The 18,491-nt window shown below is 48.7% G+C and overlaps 7 protein-coding genes across 7 annotated transcripts; 3 read left to right on the top strand and 4 right to left on the bottom strand.

Moving 5' to 3' along the window:
* Positions 1 to 4,585: 4,585 nt before the first annotated feature.
* Positions 4,586 to 5,566, bottom strand: N7533_003980 (putative phosphorylase; the record flags this gene model as incomplete). Its single annotated transcript, XM_057100630.1, has 2 exons — positions 4,586 to 5,395; positions 5,450 to 5,566. The coding sequence occupies 2 exons, from the start codon at positions 5,564 to 5,566 to the stop codon at positions 4,586 to 4,588; spliced, it is 927 nt and encodes a 308-aa protein (XP_056960260.1).
* Positions 5,567 to 6,559: 993 nt separating this feature from the next.
* N7533_003979 (uncharacterized protein) lies at positions 6,560 to 8,458 on the top strand (the record flags this gene model as incomplete). Its single annotated transcript, XM_057100629.1, has 3 exons — positions 6,560 to 6,928; positions 7,109 to 7,370; positions 7,425 to 8,458. 3 exons carry the CDS (start codon positions 6,560 to 6,562, stop codon positions 8,456 to 8,458), a joined length of 1,665 nt encoding a protein of 554 aa, XP_056960259.1.
* Positions 8,459 to 8,752: 294 nt separating this feature from the next.
* On the bottom strand, positions 8,753 to 9,747 carry N7533_003978 (Monooxygenase; the record flags this gene model as incomplete). The annotated part of the gene is made up of 2 exons (XM_057100628.1): positions 8,753 to 9,445; positions 9,520 to 9,747. 2 exons carry the CDS (start codon positions 9,745 to 9,747, stop codon positions 8,753 to 8,755), a joined length of 921 nt encoding a protein of 306 aa, XP_056960258.1.
* Positions 9,748 to 10,033: 286 nt separating this feature from the next.
* Positions 10,034 to 10,776, bottom strand: N7533_003977 (uncharacterized protein; the record flags this gene model as incomplete). The annotated part of the gene is made up of 2 exons (XM_057100627.1): positions 10,034 to 10,323; positions 10,443 to 10,776. 2 exons carry the CDS (start codon positions 10,774 to 10,776, stop codon positions 10,034 to 10,036), a joined length of 624 nt encoding a protein of 207 aa, XP_056960257.1.
* Positions 10,777 to 12,029: 1,253 nt separating this feature from the next.
* N7533_003976 (uncharacterized protein) lies at positions 12,030 to 12,608 on the top strand (the record flags this gene model as incomplete). Its single annotated transcript, XM_057100626.1, has 2 exons — positions 12,030 to 12,176; positions 12,393 to 12,608. 2 exons carry the CDS (start codon positions 12,030 to 12,032, stop codon positions 12,606 to 12,608), a joined length of 363 nt encoding a protein of 120 aa, XP_056960256.1.
* A 1,504-nt stretch (positions 12,609 to 14,112) lies between these two features.
* On the top strand, positions 14,113 to 15,765 carry N7533_003975 (MFS transporter; the record flags this gene model as incomplete). The annotated part of the gene is made up of 1 exon (XM_057100625.1): positions 14,113 to 15,765. One exon carries the CDS (start codon positions 14,113 to 14,115, stop codon positions 15,763 to 15,765), a length of 1,653 nt encoding a protein of 550 aa, XP_056960255.1.
* An 817-nt stretch (positions 15,766 to 16,582) lies between these two features.
* pex12 (ubiquitin-protein ligase peroxin 12) lies at positions 16,583 to 18,199 on the bottom strand (the record flags this gene model as incomplete). The annotated part of the gene is made up of 3 exons (XM_057100624.1): positions 16,583 to 17,006; positions 17,092 to 18,016; positions 18,142 to 18,199. 3 exons carry the CDS (start codon positions 18,197 to 18,199, stop codon positions 16,583 to 16,585), a joined length of 1,407 nt encoding a protein of 468 aa, XP_056960254.1.
* Positions 18,200 to 18,491: the final 292 nt, after the last annotated feature.

Below are 18,491 nucleotides of genomic sequence, written 5' to 3'. Positions count from 1 at the left end.
CACAAAAACCACCAAACCCTTCTCAACTTGAAGCTTCCCCTTTTTCAATTAATGGTAATTCCGTGCACTGCTCTGGTTCAAGCTCCAAGGTTGATCTTCTGTACAAGTGTATTGAAATGACGTCATCTTTCCTATCGGTTGGGGCGGAGTCGGAGGGACTGCCTGTGCCTGAAGGTCAGGACTTTGGGACTAGCAGCAATCTAGATCTACTAGATCTACATCATCTAGATCATCTGTTAGTACCCTTTGAAGACTCCAATCACCATCAAGCCCAACTTGAGGTCCAAACATCCCAAGCTGCTTCGAAGAGTCGGTATCTTACCGATCACTTCGATGGGAACTCCCAGGCTCATTCATTGCCGGCTGATGAGATGGACGAGGCACCCCTGACGTGCGCGTGCCACAATACCAGCACTACCATAGCACGGAGAGCCAATCACAACAATCAAACCATGCGTCAATCGGCACATTGCAAGCCCGCACTACCTACTACCATCCCACAAATGAGCAATTCCCAAGAATATCCACCCTACCTTCGGTCTAGTGTTGGTCTTGGATACTCAACGGGAATGATCTCGCGCACGCCTTCGTCAGGAGTTGTTTCGAATATACGCCATGCTGCCTCCCAAAATGATGGTTTTTCTCAACCTGGATCAGATTATATGTGAGAGTCGGCGCTGTCCTCAGAGTAACACGGCTCCAACTGACTGACTCCTCCAGTGATCCTCAACTTGATCAGCCTCGCCTATTCCAGTGCAAATGGGAAGACTGTCCATATCGCGGAAGGTTCACCAAGCTTCCAGCTCTATGGCGACATATACAGTCCACACATATCTCCCCCGAGGAGTATAACTGTCCTGAATGTGGAAAGACATTTGGTCTTGGACGAGGCGATAAATTCAAACTCCACATGAAGGTTACCCATTCGAGACTAGCTAGTAACGCGAAAGATGGCCGCTATTACCCGTTCTAAAGTTTAGTGATTGCTTCTGTTTCTCATTCGATCCTACCGTTTTTCTTTTCGATTCTTGCTTCACTCTTGGTTTTTGCCTTTTGCCTTTGCCATTTCAAGAATAGTACATCCATCAGGAGAGTTCAGTCCATATCTTTGAAGTTCTGTGGGACTTCCAATATAGGAGCTAAAAATGTCGACATACTCTTCGTGAAAATACATTTGCCGTATATAGATACTAAATGATTTGAAATAGCCTATACATACTACGCATGAAGAGTCTTAGTATTTAAACACACGCTAACTCACGCCAACGGCACATCAAAGAACGGAAAGTGGGGATGCTCCGTAATGTTCCGTGGTTCTTTGCGGGGCGGTTCGGCCCAAGCGGGGAGAGTAAAGCTTGGAACAATACAAGCAAGTCTTAAACTTCACAAGAGTGCTATTAGGTTCATTATGATCAGAATCAGTATTAGAACTAGAATTGGAGGCGCAGGTCCAACTTCGAAACTAATCGGTGTGATGCTTGGACCGCCGAATGTCCTTGTCCTGGCGAGCCTCGGTGGATACTAGTGAGTAGCCAGCGGAAATGTAATGGCCAAATCAGAAAAGGGAGAATCCCATCTCACCAAGAGGTGGTTCACAGGCAGATATTTGTGGCGCAGTCACTGAGATTGAGGGCGTCATCTCTCACCGGCCGCAGTAAGGCCTCCAAGGTTGCTGGTGACTGTGGCGTCGTAGATCTGGGCTCACTTTGGGTTCATCTCAGGCTTTCTCTCAAAGGGCTAGGGCAACGGGGGTGTAACCGAACGGAAATTAAAGCTCCCACAGTCGGGAACAAATCTAGAGCCTATTGGCTTGGCAAGCGCTTCAATCATCTCATTGGAACAACTAAATATTTCTTTTTCTTTTTCGTGGAGCGTGAGTCTTGAGATGAGGTGGAGATCGGTCGTCTCCCCGACCCATTCAACCGGCGAATGAAGCCAGGGCATGCCATTGATCATGGAGGAGGTAGTGGTGGCAGAGAATTCCTTCCAGTTCAAGTGCGATTATGATGCATCGTCAGTGATGTCGGTGGATCAACCCAGTATTAATTTAGGCCGTGATTCGCAGACACGTTGCTGCCCGAAGGAAGCCCTTCTCCCACCTCCCACCCCCCGCCTCCCATTCCCCGATCCCCGATCCCCAATTGCCAACCCCACCATGGGGATGCACTCTCATCCATATTGATGGCTTGAGGCACTTTCTCTTCAATACAACCCATTATAACCCGTGGGCCGGTGGGCATTTCAGGGTCAAACACCCATCTGGGCAGGAGAATTTCAAATCTCTAACCCACGATGAAACCCCCGAGAGCTATGTCTGTCCATTCACTGCACATGTGCCGGGGAAAGAGGGGCATATTTTGAGATTTCTCGGGGTCGGTATCGGTCACCCTAACTGAGCAAGGAACCTGTCACATAGAAAACGACATGGAAAGATCAAGGCCACTCGGGAGATGGGGGAGATGCCTGGAGATGCCTAGCAGGCAATGCAGCCCACACAAACGAGATCTCGAGGCAGTCTGTCCATATACTAGTAGTACCTTCGACGCCCGGCCAGGCGCGTCATTCGCAACCCGTGGCCCTGCCACCCAGTGAGGACAAGCCTCGCAGGGTGAAATACTAGCAGTGGCTGAGTAGGGTTCTATCGAACCCTCCCCCGTCGCGGCTTGGCGAAGACCAACGCTGTATATGAAGAACACAGCCTCGGACAATGGAAGATTAACTCTTTCCACAAAAGCACCAAGTTCTTTATCAGTGTGTACCCCTGCATTGGACCTTATGAGTGAGCTTCTGAGACTGATTTTGTCACTAGTACTTCCACTCCATTTCCAACCTACCCACCATGCAGAATCAGCACGAACAAGATTTCCGTCAACCGGTCTACCGAGGATTTCCAAGTCATGAATCCAATGCGCCAGGGTTCCTCGTTTCTTTTGATCACAATAACCTGCCGATCAACTATATTCCTTTCTACCCCGTGCCTCAAAACATGTCGACAATGGCTCCCGGTCCATTAGCCAGTCCACAACCCGCCACAAATCTTCATTATGATACTGGCGCTATCCTTTCAGGGGATGATCAAAACATGACTTATGATATGTTCAACGGGGTGGACACCCCCATGGACTCTGCAATGTCTACACAAGGCCATTCTTTGATGACTAGCCCTAGAGGGCCGGTTTCTTTGGCACCATCCCCCGGTCCGTCTACTCGCCCGCCCGCTCCGCCAGCCCATCCGATTGGACATGACCGCCCTCGTCATCATAACCAGGTACAAGAATCAAGGTAGGATTCCGAAACTTACCTTCCAAAGATTTCTTTGGATAATTGGATTTGACTCTATTGCTATAGTGGAAGTCAATCCGGTGGTCCCGTGTTGAGGTGTGAATGGGCCCAATGCCCTCGCGGCGGCGGTTTCAAGTCGCAGCAAAGCCTCTTGCGACATCTTAAAGAGCAACATGTCAGTCCAGGGAAATACAAGTGCCATGAGTGCGGTAGGTCATTCACGAGAGCCCATAAACACAGGGACCACATGCAAAAGCATCACCGAACGACAAGCAACGCAGTTGCTAACTAGCCCGCCATTACTGGAGCATTTACGACTCATTCCAATCGATTCATTCTAGCGGCGCTTTCAGAGTTGGCCAATTACTTTTTTCTATTTCATTATCTTCGGGATTTCTTCATAAATGGTTGGCCACGAGGCCGGGGAGTGTTGGCGTTCATCTTTGCTAGCTGTCTGTTTCGACCTGCTCCTGGCTTTTGCTCTGCATTTCCTTTGTTCTTGGTGATTCTTCTTCCTACTCTTCTTATACTCTTTCCTTTTGCTTTTATTCATGTTCTTCATGTTCTTCTTCATGTTCTTCTTCATGTTCTTCTTCATGTTCTTCTTCATACCCTTTCCCCATGCTCTTTCTATTCCCTTTTCTTTCTCCTTTTTGATCTTTTTTGATGACGTTGGGCTTTAGAAATGTCTTTCCTTTCAAGTTTCCTTCTTGATCACCAGGCGTTAAAGTGGCGGGGTAGACCTTGAAACTTGAAACTGGATTTTTATACTACTACTAGTTACTACTAGAAGGTAAACACCGCCATGGCTGGGCATTTTGATAGCTGTCCACCATTATCCTCTCAGGCTCAGGCTTGTATACCATTTTCTTCACGTTAAATTTATGTATGATACCAATTTGACTTTACTTGCTCCAGTTCTTCTGCTCTATTGATGTTCTTATTCTGTTTTGGTGCTCATGATCACGATCGAGGTCACGGCCCTGGGAAAGCTTCGTTAAATGGTAAGAGCTCTCTCGTTATGATACTTTTCAATTACTCTGCTTTCACATCTCTCTTATATCTTAAGCCTAGAGCTGTTGATTTGCCCTCCAAGCCTTTTTGCAAAGGCATCCCGAGGTCCATGGATATACTAGTACTACTAGTATCCGAGCCCTTCAGCTTGAAGTTGAAGGCCGGAAGATATTTGATACCTACTAGGTAATCGGTAATCGAGATGTGATCTAAAAAATAATTTTGTCCGGAATAACGATCTATTCTCGACCTTTTGTCTGTTTTCGTATATCGAGAGACCCTCAGGCATTCAAGACTCCGAGTCTGCTCGGGGAAGGCCTAACCCTGCCAAAACTCTTTGAGGTCCAGCCTCCTTCCATGCATCAAATTCACTCTGATTTGAGACGTAAACCGATCCAATCATTCCAGGTGCGTTTCCACTAAGTCCTTTGTAGTCTCTGTTCCGTCGAGGGATAATCATCATCCATCGTTTTGTGAGAATCCAATTATGGGGACACTGGCCGTCCTTGATATTCAATGCTTCACGTGTTTGTTGCAAAAGCCGTAGATATGTCTCCATAAGCTGTTGGCTAGTCTTCACTTGACCTTCCGGGGGGTCTTCAAATCTCTGCAAAAAGTAGACGCAGGACGGCCCACCTTCCTGTGGCCCCGGGTCATAGTCTGGAAAGAATCTGAATCCGTCTGCATATCCGTCATTGGCACCTGGAGCAGGAATGACTTGTAGGTGCTTATGTGCCCTGCTAGACCCCGCTGTGACTGTACAGTTGAAAAACGCAAAATGCTCTACGTCAAGTCCGCACACAAGGTTCCACGCGGCTTCAATATCCTCGGCATTAAGCAACTCAAACTGTCGACGATATGAATCAATCGTCAGGAGAAGTAGCATCGGTCGGTACACCGGGAATTTATTGATCACGAGGAAATGAGTCTCATTGACCCTAGTGATGCAGATATCTGGATGATCGAATGCCAAATCACTTCCTGGGCCGAACGTTTCGGGCTGTGCATCGGTGCCATCACCAAGATTCGACTGGGCGCTCTTGAAGGCCTCCCCAGCCTGTGGTTTTTCCTTTAGTGCCTCAACCACAGTGAAACAAAACTATCTTCATATTAGTAATGAAAGTAGCGAGCAGGGGTAGCGATAAGAACACACAGTCATGCCGTTGTCAGTAACGAGAACCGGGTGACTAGGCTGGTACTGAATGATGCCATTCGAGATCAGCCGATCGAATTTGGAGCAAATTTCTTCATAGCTTATATCGAATGGCATTTTGAAGTCCAGGGAGCAAGATCCGAGTCTTGTTTGCGATGAGGCTGAAGCTGAGTGTTGGAGACAAGCGGTGGGCGGAAAGGATGACCCCTCGGCCCCCACTTCCACTTCCACTTCCACTTCCACTTTCACTTTCACTTTCTTTCGAGCCCTGGAGGTTCAAGTTGCTCGTGAAACTTCGCGATCGCCATAACGCGGGCCCAACCTAAAATATGCAATCATACCTACTAGTACTAGTAGTACCACCTAGGCAGCAAACGCTGGCTGCTATACCTAGGCATTTTCTAAGAACCCGTGCGAAATCAAGTGCGTTTTGCTTGAAACGTTGAGGGTTCCAAAGTCGAAGAAATGACTACCACAGACATCTTTTACGGTCTTTTTCGTGGTCAATGGCGAAGGTGAAAGCAAAAGGCTTATCTGAGATGGATTTCAGCGAGTACAATATCCATTGATTCCCCAAGGTGGGTAAAAGTAGTTCAAATCGGAGCGGAGTCTTGTTTAAAGGGCCCACTAGTCAACCCCGACTCTCAGCTAAAAATCTTGTCCAAGCCTGAAAATTGCATATGATCAGGAAATATTCCGTACTCCGTACACATGTACTCTAGCGAATTTTGCTTAGTTCGTCGTGGTTGGCTTCTTCTGTCGCCTTGGAAACTCCACAGCTGTCGCTAGTGCTTACCCTGCTGCAAATCTAAGCCGTAATTGTCTTGTGTGCCGAATTACTTGCCAAAAACCGGCGTATTCCTCCTGTCACTCGAGAGAATTGCCGGAGGGAGCCAATAAATTATGCGGGAAATGCCTTTGCGTTGTCAGACGACATCCTGATCGCACTTTCGTCTCATCGTAAAGCTATCTGTCTTGGCAATAAGCACAGAACCCCTCCCGTACGCCGCTTCTCTCTGGACTATCTCTTCTCCTTTCTCCTTGAGCTTTGAAATGTTCAATGTTTGAGTTTATTTGTTATTATACCGAGACCCATTCAAACAAGCTCAAATGGCAGAACTTAGGGACCCACTCAGTCGGGCTGAGACTGGGGATCTGGGCAAGTTCTCAAAACTGGAGGCTTCGCTTGTTGATACCAAGGTTGAGCAACGTCCTAATTCGAGGGCGCAAAACGATGTGGACCGTCATGCTCAGAAAGAGGATCTGAAAGTCAACGAATTAGACTTTGATTTCGACATTGGCGTAAATAATTATCCGCTTGATAATCTCGGATCCCTTCAGCAGGTTTTTGATGCTGTACAATGTCATCAGCATTTACGAAAAACGGAAAATTTCTCTCTTGAAACCAATGTTGACTGCTTATACGTGGACTCGCAAAAAGCAGGTGAGAAGAATATCATATCCTTTGGACTCGGAGAGGTACTCATTTTATGCAGAATGGCGAACATTGACTGCGCAAGGAATGGGTGACTTTTTACAGGTAATTTTGGGATCTCGCAAGTTTAGTCTACTCTAAAGAGCAAAATCTCATATACTACTCTAAGTAATAGGACTTTGACCCGAGTCTAGAAGCAAATTTGCCAGATAACATCTCATCAGAACAAAGACTTGTTGTGTTGTGAGGGCATCCTAACTCAAAATATCGACTCTTGTGCTAACCTGCTTAGTTTTGTACCATTGGTGCCCAGTGAAGGTACCTCCTTTGGGGTACGGGCTCTGATGACACAAGAGAATACACAAATACTTATCAGAAACATGCGAATTAACCCACTTTTTGCCTTAAATCTTCTTGGCCGACCGGACTACTGGGCCCCCAAATCGCATTGGGAGGCCGACGACGATGGAAGGTTGACAGCATGTGGTATGTGACTATCACTAGACACAGATACTAGGCGAACTTCAGTTGACAGAATAGACTTATTTTGTCAACACCCACGATGGAATCTTCATGTTCAAGGATCTCCTTTATCGATTTATTCACGCCATGATCTCACTCGAAACTTAACAACGTACATCATATCTCACAACGAATCTGACACATCCGTCAATACGCTCAAATCGATTCTTAACGTTGCAATTGATACTGCCTCGGCGTCTAGCAGGACATCTCTTTTCATGGACGATCCCTTTGACATTCATGTGATCCTCTCCACGCTATCCTTGGAGGCTTCCAAATATCACGTTGCACGATTCCGACGCTTTATGTGGACTCAAATCAACAAGGTTAATGATCACCTTGCCGGTCTCGAGGCCAGTGACCGGGCAAAGCTTGGAGATTTAACTAAACAGCTCCAAATTGTCTCCCAGAATGCAGACTCTCATATTGCGAATGCCGATGTTGCGATTTTCACAGCATCAGCGATCCGAGAAGCACATTCACGCCTCAGCTCGTGGCTCCCCAACTCCAAACCCTTCATACAGCAACGCGTCCAAGACTCCATATCATATGTCATTACTTCAATGGAAAAGCAGAAAACGTGGTTTCTTAATTACAAGCAACGGAAGGACAGTATCAGCTCCTTGGTCTATAGTCTTGTAACGCAGCAAGACGCGGCCAACAACATTCAGATTTCGCGCAGCATGAAACAAGACTCAACATCGATGACTTCAATTGCTGTTTTGACCATGGCATTCCTACCGGGGACCTTTGTTGCGAGCGTAGTCGATGCCGAGATATTTGGAGATTCAGTCAAAGGCAAAGCATGGCTGATCTGGTTGACGATCACAGTACCTTTGACCCTGGCGGTTATGATCTGTTGGTGGATATATCAGAAATCACAAGAACCCAAGATCATGGCGAGGCCCTCGTTGAATGATAAAGATAAGGTTGGGTCTATAGTCGAAGGGAGACGAACAAGCTTGGTCCGAAGACGCAGTGCCTTCGGCAGTATTTCCTTTCGAGGAGGATTCAATCGAGAGAAAACCTCCATTATCGATGGAATACTATAGAAAGAATCTCGAAACTATTCTCATGCGAATCTGAATGTACGAAATAAATGAGAAATACATTGCAACAATAGCTGGTAAAAACCTACTATAGAGCCTGCAGTGTTGATTCCAATTCATTCCAAGTTCCAATCTTCTACGAGCTAAATTCAAATCTGCCCGATGAGTCGCCCCTATTCATTTCCTAGGCCTGGGGTGTTTCCAGATATGCAGGTGGCAGGATATTCTCAAGGGTCGCCTTGATTTGGAGGGCCAAAGTCCGCGAGTGCCAACGTTGCAACTGAGTGTAGCCGCCCATCACCCAAAAATTGTCCAGGCGTGGGTTACGCCTCCACATCCCCGGATCTCACCCTCAGCATCGACTCCCCACGTCGCTTCTAAACGTGCGACAATCTCTTTTGATCCGATTATGTTCTTGCTCTCGATCTTTGAAGCTCCAACACCCAGGATCTCCGCACCGGTCTGAAGCAAATTACCATCCGCGAATCCAGTACACCACACGATCGCATCAGTCTCAATAACACTGCCGTCAGAGAACTGGAGTCCAGTTGCTGTGTACGCGACAGGCTCAACGTTAGACTTTACCGCGACCTTCCCGTCCTCAATCAGCTTGGTGCCACCGACATCTACATAGTGTCCGCCAGCACGCTCAAGAAGGTTATACATGAGCGCTTGGCTCGGATCACTGCTGTCAAGAGCCGGGAAGCCAGCAGCCTTCAATGCTTCATATCGGTCGGGTTCTTGGGATGCGAAAAATTTAAAGAGATTGCGGGCAAGTTGTCCGTCCACAAACGTGGGTAGCAACAAGAAACGGTCGTCCGATGCTTCCACGCCAGCATCATAAGCCCCGAGGCTCATCTTGTCGCAGACATATTCCAGGGGAACCATATAAGTCGGCGATCGGACGTTCATCGTTGACTGAAGGCCCGCTGCATAGCAATCTTCTAAGACATCAAAGGCCGTGTTCGCGGATCCGATCACAACAACAGACTGAAAATATTGCAACGTTAGTTTTCATTTCATGCAGGGAATCGCCTCTTTATGTCTCCTTCACCTGAGCTCACCTTGGCGCTTTTCTCCTTCAGGTCCATTCCACTCTTGAATTGGGCGGAGTGAATGCTCGTGCCCTTATAAAACTCTTTTCCTGGAATATATGGCATGTTGGGCTTTTGCGATCCGAAGCCTGTTGCCAAAACAAGCTGCTTTGAAGTGATCCTTCGCTTTCCACCAGGAGTATTGATTTCGACTTCCCAGCGCTCGGTCGACATGTCATATCGAGTGGACTGTATCATTGCTGAGGTAATGATATTCAAATTGAACGTCTCAACATAGCGTCGAACTTGCGACGCAAGATCATTCTTTGACAGCAAGTGGGGGGGTTCGTAACTCCTTATCATAGCCTAAATGAAATGTTAATCGTGGGCTTCTGAACACATCAAGAGTACAAGAGATTACACAAAAACGGCATTTCACAAACGGTCGTCGGGATGTGGAATTTCAAGCAGTCATAGCGCAAAGCCCAGTTATCGCCAACTTCCGGCGTGCGTTCGGCCATGACGCTTTCCACTCCTAAAGCCTTCAAGCGCGCAGAAAGCGTAACAGCCCTAAGCAAGGGTTAAGATCAAGCTTCACGCAAACTTCTTGAAGGTCAACATACGCATTGCCCCCACCGATGATGAATACTTCAGTTTCCAGGCTCTCTGATGAACCGATATCCTTTCCAGGTGCTCGGAGCAATGATTCATCCTCCGCCTGGATATCCAAGTTCTCAAGTTTGGTACTCAAAATCCAGATCTTCCAATCGATCTCTGGCTTACCAAATTCCGAATTGACTTCCACTGGCAACAACATGATCTTTCCGCGACATGCTCCGGCGGGCGATTGTGTTCGAAAGGTAATTGGACAATCGATAAATTGCTATCGGTATAGATCAGACCCATCAGATTCGAAACTCTATGAAGGCAAACGATGCGCGTGCTTTTCTTACTTACAAGGACTGGGGTTGCGGGAAGGAACATTGCTGCACCGTCGATCGCAACGCCATTCTCGATCTGTCGTGATTTATTGGTCTGTAGTAGTGCCGCGGCTATGACACCGGGGCCACTAAAGGTACGCAAGTGACATGTCAAAGCCAAGATGTCCTTCCAATACGCCTGGCTCGCGTAGAAGCAGTTTGCCAGAGACTCTGCATCGCGATTCGCCAGAGCAGCATTGAATCGATCCAATATGGCGTTCGCCTTTATAGTCGCTTGTTCACCGGCCATAGAAGCCGGATCTACCAACCCAGGAGGAAGTGAAGGGACCGGTCGTTCATTCATCATCGTCCGCAGGTCCGCCTGCAGTGGCGGGGCGTGCTCTGAGTCTCCATTTGGACATAAAGTGTCAAAGGTTGAAACCACGTCAACAGATTCAGGCTTCGTGCACTACTCACTAACAGTCATGATGGCGGGCTGTAGATCTCTAAAAGCTGATGCAGAATCCTTGCGACATGGGATACATTAAGAGCCCAGGTTCCATTGCACTCGCAGACTCCCCCGCTTCACCCCTCAGATTACGAACTTTCTTTCCGTCGCACAGAAGCTAGTCTGCAAATGAACGAGCAAGCCAAGCTCAGGGGGCATGCTTGGTGCGACGGTCCACTGGCAGCAAGCGGGAAAAGTGGATAATTGACACTGTTCAGTAACGATCACCGTTATGGTCTTTTCTCTTTTCTGCAGGACAACCGCGAATGACATACCACACGCGGCTTCTCTGGTTCGCAGGGGAGTCGGATTTCTCTTCCGTGTGAATATAATGGCATTCAAGGTGGTCCGGGCCATTTCTGAGCCTCGAAAGTTTGACGGCTCATTGTCTCAGTTGGACAAATTAACCTGCTGTTGGTGGGGATGTCCAAAAAATAGACCTGTCTTAAGGTGGGGCCCCGGAGAACGACCGCTGGATCTCACGTACCATTATCTCTGAAGCCTGCTGCCGATCAGTTCAGTCGAGACCATGATTGGAGCCATAGACACGGAGTCGATGGAGAACAAAGTTGCTGGTTATTGATAGTCCGGCCCGCCCCTGTACTCAGGTGAGGCGGTTAGCGTCTGATACAAGGACCTCGATCTCCATCTTGATCAAAATCTGGACTAGACTGATTAACTTCCCGCTGTCGTCAGAAAAGGATGGCGGATGTCCACTTACCGTGAGTTTGTCGGAACGCCCCTTGCGACATCACTGGACGAGTGGCGGTCGACTGGTCCACACCTCACGAGTCTTGGCTGCGATCCTTCAGATTGGAAATTTAATGGCGCACATTCTAACGGGTTAGATTGGAGGCGATGCCATAAGATCCTTCACAAACTATGAAATAGTACCGTCCCAGTAGCTTGGGTGGTCGGGTTTCCGAATTTGCCAGCAGTTGGAAACAGGAGGTTTCCTCAGACATGTCAGCCTGCTCATCATTTCGATGACGAAACTTAATATTTTATCCTTACTCCCCCCTCGCTCGATTCGAGGAGGCCATCCAGCTCTTCATTGTGTCGTCTAATAACCCCGGCTGCTCTACGTGAGCTGTCCTGGTCATCTGTTGAGTATGTCCCCCGAGGTTCTCGCCGAGTTGTTGGCCGCGCCAGCGCTTGCCGCCCCGGAAGGGGTGACACCGGATTTCGAAAACCCGCCAAATCGCAATGGTTTGGCCTGGTTTGTGACAACACTTTGTATGGTCATTTCGACCGCATGTGTATGTCTGCGCTTGTTCACTCGAGCGTGGATTGATCAAAAGATTCGCAAGGAGGAAGGTGAGTTTGGATTAGCTTCATGCTATATTCAATGTTTCTTGCCCAAGCACGACTAACTTTTGTCCCATCGACAGTCTTGATGATATGCGCCTACGTTCGTTCAGCTAGTACTTGATGTGGTGTGAAATATCTTAGTATGATATACTAATTACTTCCAGGGTGCCTACTGGGGAACTGCCTACGCTGGCTATTCATTGATATTCACGCCTGGTTATTTTGTCCACACCTGGAACCTCCATAACAAAGACCTCATCCGACCACTCTATGTGAGCTTTGAATCCAATTGGTGCTTGAAACCTTTCACATCGAAGCTAATTGGCCCCGGTAGCTTATTCTCGTCTATGGTTGCTGCTATTCCGCGGTACTGCCGTTGATCAAAACCGCTATCTTGATGGATTGGTGTCGAGTTTTTGTCCCAATTGACAGAACTCACAATCTATTTTGGATTGGCTGCTGGGCCGTGATTGTTCTACAATGTCTCTGGGGAATGCTTTGCATCATTCTTCTGAATATGCAGTGTCGTCCCCATGACGCAATCTGGAAATTTTATCTTCCCAGTAAATGCTACTCTCTGCCAGATGTGATGCTTACATCTGCTTCCGTGCAAGTTGTCTCCGACGTGGTAATGTTTATATTGCCGCAACGAATTATTTGGAGATTGCAAATGAGCTGGCCGAAGAAAATCGGTGTTTCGATCATCTTCGGTGTTGGTATTCTGTAAGTTCTCGATGGCCATTAACTACCGCATGGCCTTGATTTTCTAATCTTTGTTTCTTAGGGCATCTATCTCGGCAATTTTCCGTTTAGTTCATACAGTCGCTTTTGCAAAGCAAGCAGACAGCATGTATCTGATTGGACCTCTCCTCTTTTGGGCCTGTGCTGAGATGAGTTGCGGTTTCTTCATCTTTAGTGTTCCCTGTTTGTCGAAGATGATCATGGAAACCGGCCTGGTCCGTCGATTGACTAGCGCTCTTGGAGGCAGTGCAAAGCCTAGCAACTCATCGAATCAGACTCCGAATTCCGCGCCTCGCTATGGGTCGCATGCTATCTCTCGGGGGAATATTTCTAAGCCTTGGCTTACGACGGAAACAAACTACTCCCAGTTAGATGAAGATAACTTGAATATACCTATGCAAGATAGGGGGAAGTCCGAGTCACAGACAAATCTGAATGATGATCTCGAGTCGCAGGATTATCGAAATGATACCCAGGCAGGCAGGTTACATGCCAGTATCACGAACGACTCCCGTTGTCACTCTGGTAGTGAGCGCGGGAGCGACGTGTTGGACGTGAGGGAAACAAAATAAATCAATATTAATTCGATGCATCTTCAAAACCTGATTCGCTTGACAATTCGAACAAAAGAAGAGAAGAGAAAATACAAATATCAGTATCATTTCTCCCAATTCTCTAGTTATGCCAGTGCACAAGTGGGTCTGATGTGCAGGCACAATCACGGCGAACCGAAAGCTTAACCCACTCAGCTGAACGCCACTTCTAATGAGCATCTAAACTTGGATGGGATCATGTATCTTCTATACGCCACCAATAAATGTATGCATGATTGCCCAATGTCACGATAGCAACTACAAGTTACAGGCTTTCTGCAATCCATACCCAATCATCATTGCCGATGAAACCCCATCGGGAATCCGGCACCAACGCAGAATGCAGCCGAGAGACCCACCCCAATCAAGCCTGTGCCGAGGGTCCGATGAAAAGATTTGTTGACTATCGCTAGTGCTACATACCGAAGCTAAGGCCAAGCCCCTCGGGGACAGATCGAGATCGTCGATCCTGTCAAACACCCTTCTCACCCCGATCCCATCCCGGCTGCACTTGCGATTGAGAGCAACTCTCTCGACTTTCGCAACGAGAATGCCACAAGGAGGCGCCCCCAGCAAAGCGCCCAGGATCTACCCGCGATCTATCCCCTACTGGCGCGTCTTGGTCGATCATGGTGCCGTCACGCAAGAGGTTCTCGATTCCGAATTCGCGGGCTCCGGTACAGAAGAGGATCCCTATGCCGTGACCTGGATCCCTGGCGACACGCGCAATCCACAGTTATTCAGCACAGCCAGGAAATTGTCTATCACGTTGACTGCGGCGGCGACGACGCTGATCGTATCTCTTGCCTCTTCTGCGTATAGCGGAACTATCGATGAAGTCATCGAGGCGTTCGGAATCAGTACTCAGGTTGCTACGCTGGGATTGTCGCTCTATGTGCTCGGCTTCGCAATCGGCCCGCTCCTCTGGGCTCCGGTTGGTGAGGTCTGGGGTCGACAGGTCTCGTTTTTCATTAGCATGTTCTGTCTCGCTGCGTTCTTAGCCGGGTGTGCGGGCGCGCAGAACATCTGGACATTGTGTATTCTTCGTTTCTTTGCGGGCAGTTTTGGCTCGTCGCCTTTCAGCAATGCTGGCGGGACAATTGCCGATTTGTATTCGGCGAGGCAGCGTGGGTTAGCGCTAAGCTTGTACGCTGCTGCGCCCTTCCTGGGTCCGTCGCTCGGTCCCATTATTGGTGGCTTTTTGGGAATGAAGGCTGGTTGGAGATGGGTTGAGGGATTGCTTGCCGCGACGGCGGGTCTCGTTTGGATCCTGTCGACCCTGATCATTCCTGAAACATACCCGCCGGTCCTTCTGCGCCGACGCGCGGAGACCCTCTCGCAAATCACGGGTAAAGTGTATCGAAGCAAAATTGAGATCGATAAAGGCCGGGTTTCGTTGGGGAATCTGTTGAACAAGTCACTTCTCCGGCCTTGGGTTCTTCTTTTGAAGGAGCCGATCGTCTTTCTTTGCGCGGTATACATTGCCATCGTCTACGGTACGCTGTATATGTTTTTTGACGCTTTCCCTATTGTCTTCCAGCAAGGTCGTGGCTGGAATCCAGGTGTGGGCGGTCTTTCGTTCCTGGGAATCTTGGTCGGCATGCTCATTGGTATTGGATGTACGATCCCTGCAAACATGCACTACATCAAAACCATGGATGCGCACGGCGGACACGCGCCACCAGAGACACGTCTGGTGCAGTGTATGCCGGGCGCAGTCTTGATCTCTATTAGCCAGTTTTGGTTCGCATGGACGAACTATCCATCCATCCACTGGATCGTATCTATCATTGGCACGGCACCGTTTGGAATTGGCGTCATCTTGATTTACCTCGGGATCATGAACTACTTGATCGATTCGTACACGATCTACTCTGCCTCCGTTCTCGCATCGAATGCTGTTCTCCGCTCGGTCTTCGGCGCGATCTTCCCCGTGATCTCAATCTATATGTATGGTAACCTGGGGATTCACTGGGCTCCGTCGATCCCGGCGTTTCTCTCCGTTGCTTGCATTCCGATTCCTTTCCTTTTCTACAAGTATGGGGCTGTCATCAGGTCAAAGTGCAAGTACGCAGCCGAGTCAGAAGAGTATATGCAGAAAATCAAGGCGCATACACTGAAAGAGAAGAAGGCTGATGAGAATAATGCGGGAGCAGTGATGGCCGAGGGGCTTGCTCTTGAAAGGGCGACCACGATACATTAATCAGGCAATTAGAAAGGGGGAAATACATAGAAATCGATAGACTGTAAATAGAGGCATCATCGTTGATAAATTGAAAAGCATCACATACACTCCCACGAGACCATGTTCGGTTGAAATACTCGAAAAACAACATAAACAGCTTCTTACTATTGACCAGAGCTCGTTTGAATTTGGGTGAATCCTTTACCCTTTCAAGTTCTCGCCAGTGGTGTAGTCGGGTAAACAGCGTCCCAAGGCACCACTGCCAGCCGGGCCTTTCTGGGGGCAGCCCAGACTGCGATACATGACGGCCGAGGGCCATGTACCGATGAGACGACTCGGGGGTGGGTGGGATGCTTCAACTACACACGGATGCATACGTTGTGAAGTGTTGCAGGTCTTTTTTTTTTCTTTTTTTTGCTGTTCAATTCAGACAAAACTCAAGAGTGTTGCTTCCTACTTATTCTAAATTATAAATGTTGAGGATGGGTGTTTTCATTCAATATCAAAATCGTAATTATGTAGGGTGGTTATTCTACAGATCCAACTTGAGTCCAACTTTCACAGAACTGAAGACCACTGGAAATGCTCCACTTTTTACTGTTACCGGAAGGCTCCAGGCTCGATTCCCTCACTTGGGCTGAACTTCTTTTTCTTGAAAAAATGAATACTTCCTATCTTTGCCTTCTACCAGTGAGCTTATTCGAGCTCTAGGATCAAATTGACAGTAATCGAATAATGAACACTTTCGTACGCCGGAAATGGACTCTATTGCCATAAATGGTATATGTAAGAATACAATGTGTATGCATCAGATCGTATCGGAGATCAAATCAGATCAAATCAACACCCTCCGCAAACCCTCCGTGCCCCCAAGGACTCTTCGCCCAGTAACTGGACATCTACCCTTCCCACTTTCCCATTTCCCACCACGCTTGCGTGATCCAGTCTCTTCGTTGGCACGCCCGTCGTTCTTTTCCTCATCCTCATCCTCGTCATCGCCAGTGATCTCCTCTTCCCAAGCAGCGCCGGCACCTTCTCCGTCCATGAAGTCTAATTGTCGTTGGTGCTCGCCATTCAACCAGTGGAAGATACACACATAGCAGAAGACGTAGCCAGTCTGGCAAGCGGTCGGATTTGTCAAAGCGTTAAGACAGACCGGGCATGTATTAGCACTGGAGGTGTCGGCTGGGGGTAGAGGGACTGTGAAGATGGGGAGGTAGGAGGTGGCCGAAATGGGGGGGTTGATGTCGGCGCGGTGACTTGAGAGCCGATTTGAGATCTCCAGAAGCAGCCTTCTTCTCTTGCTCAGCGACCTGCTTCTTCTTCTCCTCTTCCTGTGCAGACTTCTTTCGCTCGGCCGTATTCGTGAGGCCTGATATCACGGGCGCTGGGAGGTCGAGAACTTCGGTCGCTTTGCGGGCTAGTTGACGGGAGAAGTCACTAGCATGCCACCATTCCAGGAACTTCAGCGCGAAGATAGATGCCGGCAGGAAGTAGCGAAGAGAGGTCAGAAGCTGGGTGTTGAGGTTCTGTGGGCTGAGCAGACCCATCAATCCTGAGCCTGGTCGTTGGGATCGGCTGCCACCAGGCGCAGGCTTGGGATCTAGAACTGCAGCGATGGCACGATGGTCGGCGGCGCCGAGGCGGCGAATGCGAGAGCCGATCAGCCAAAGGAATGGAGAGGAATATTTGGTGTTATCGAAGAGGTAGGCGAGGTTGAACGCCAGAACGGAAAAGTAGTATGCCGCATTCACGGATGGGTAGACATTGCGCAAGAACCACTTATAGTAGTGGAAGATACGTTGGCGCACTGTCGGGTTGTGAGGTAGGTCGTCGCTGGGGTTGTATCGCGGCCCGCCGCCCATCACCAGAGACGCGTGGGGCGCAGCATGGATATCATAGCCTTCGTCTAGCTTGCGCTTCAGGTATGGAACACCGACCATCACCAACAGGTTCTTCCATACGTCGGTGGAGTGCAATTTGAGGGCGTCGCGAACGGGGCCGTCGGCGCCGACCTGGGCGCGTGGGATTTCGCCATTCTTGGTGCGGAGAACGCGCTCGCGCTTGAGAGAGTAGAAGTTCTCTGTGAAAGATCCGCCGAAGGTACGCAGATAGTAGCGTTCGACAACGAGAGAGAGGAGGGCGTAGACTTCGTCATATGAATTGAGGATCCGGAGGAGATACCGGGGGTGGCGGTGAGTCGCGACCGCGAGAAGGTATCGGATAGAAGGTGGGAGAAGATCGGAGAGTTGTTGTTCGGCAAGTAGTTCTATCAAATGAAATACCGTTTAGCGATTGTGGTCGCGACTGCAGCGCAGCTTAGATTGGCCGATGAAGGCGATGGAGTTCCCCGGGGTTGACTCCCCCGCAAAGGCAAAGGGTGTCGAGACTCACCGAAAAGTGATGGCTTATGCGCATCGAACTCTTGTTGAAGACTAGGAAGGTACTCCATTTTCAAGAGCACCAGTCATCGTCGACCAGAGGGAGGGCGAGGGCGAGAGTGATGGAGGAGAGTAGTGGGTGCTGTGAAGTTGCGGAGTGGAGAGTGGATTGCCGGAAGGAGAACGGGGGGGATCGGCGGAAGCCGAGGTTCATTGGCACCCATGATTATGTATGTTTATGATTATCACTAGAGCTAGACTATACTCGGTAGGAACAATAGTAAAAAAATCTTCAAGTTCATATTCCAACTCTCCTATCTGCAAGCAACTATGTTTCGGAATCCATATTCTAAGAGAGATGCA

This window comes from Penicillium manginii (assembly GCF_028828005.1).
Source record: "Penicillium manginii strain IBT 31320 chromosome Unknown utg000004l:1.0-7231830.0:1.0-7236170.0, whole genome shotgun sequence".
Lineage (NCBI taxonomy): Eukaryota > Fungi > Ascomycota > Eurotiomycetes > Eurotiales > Aspergillaceae > Penicillium > Penicillium manginii.
Note: the sequence above shows the minus strand (reverse complement) of the source record. Positions and strands in the feature narration are given on the sequence as shown.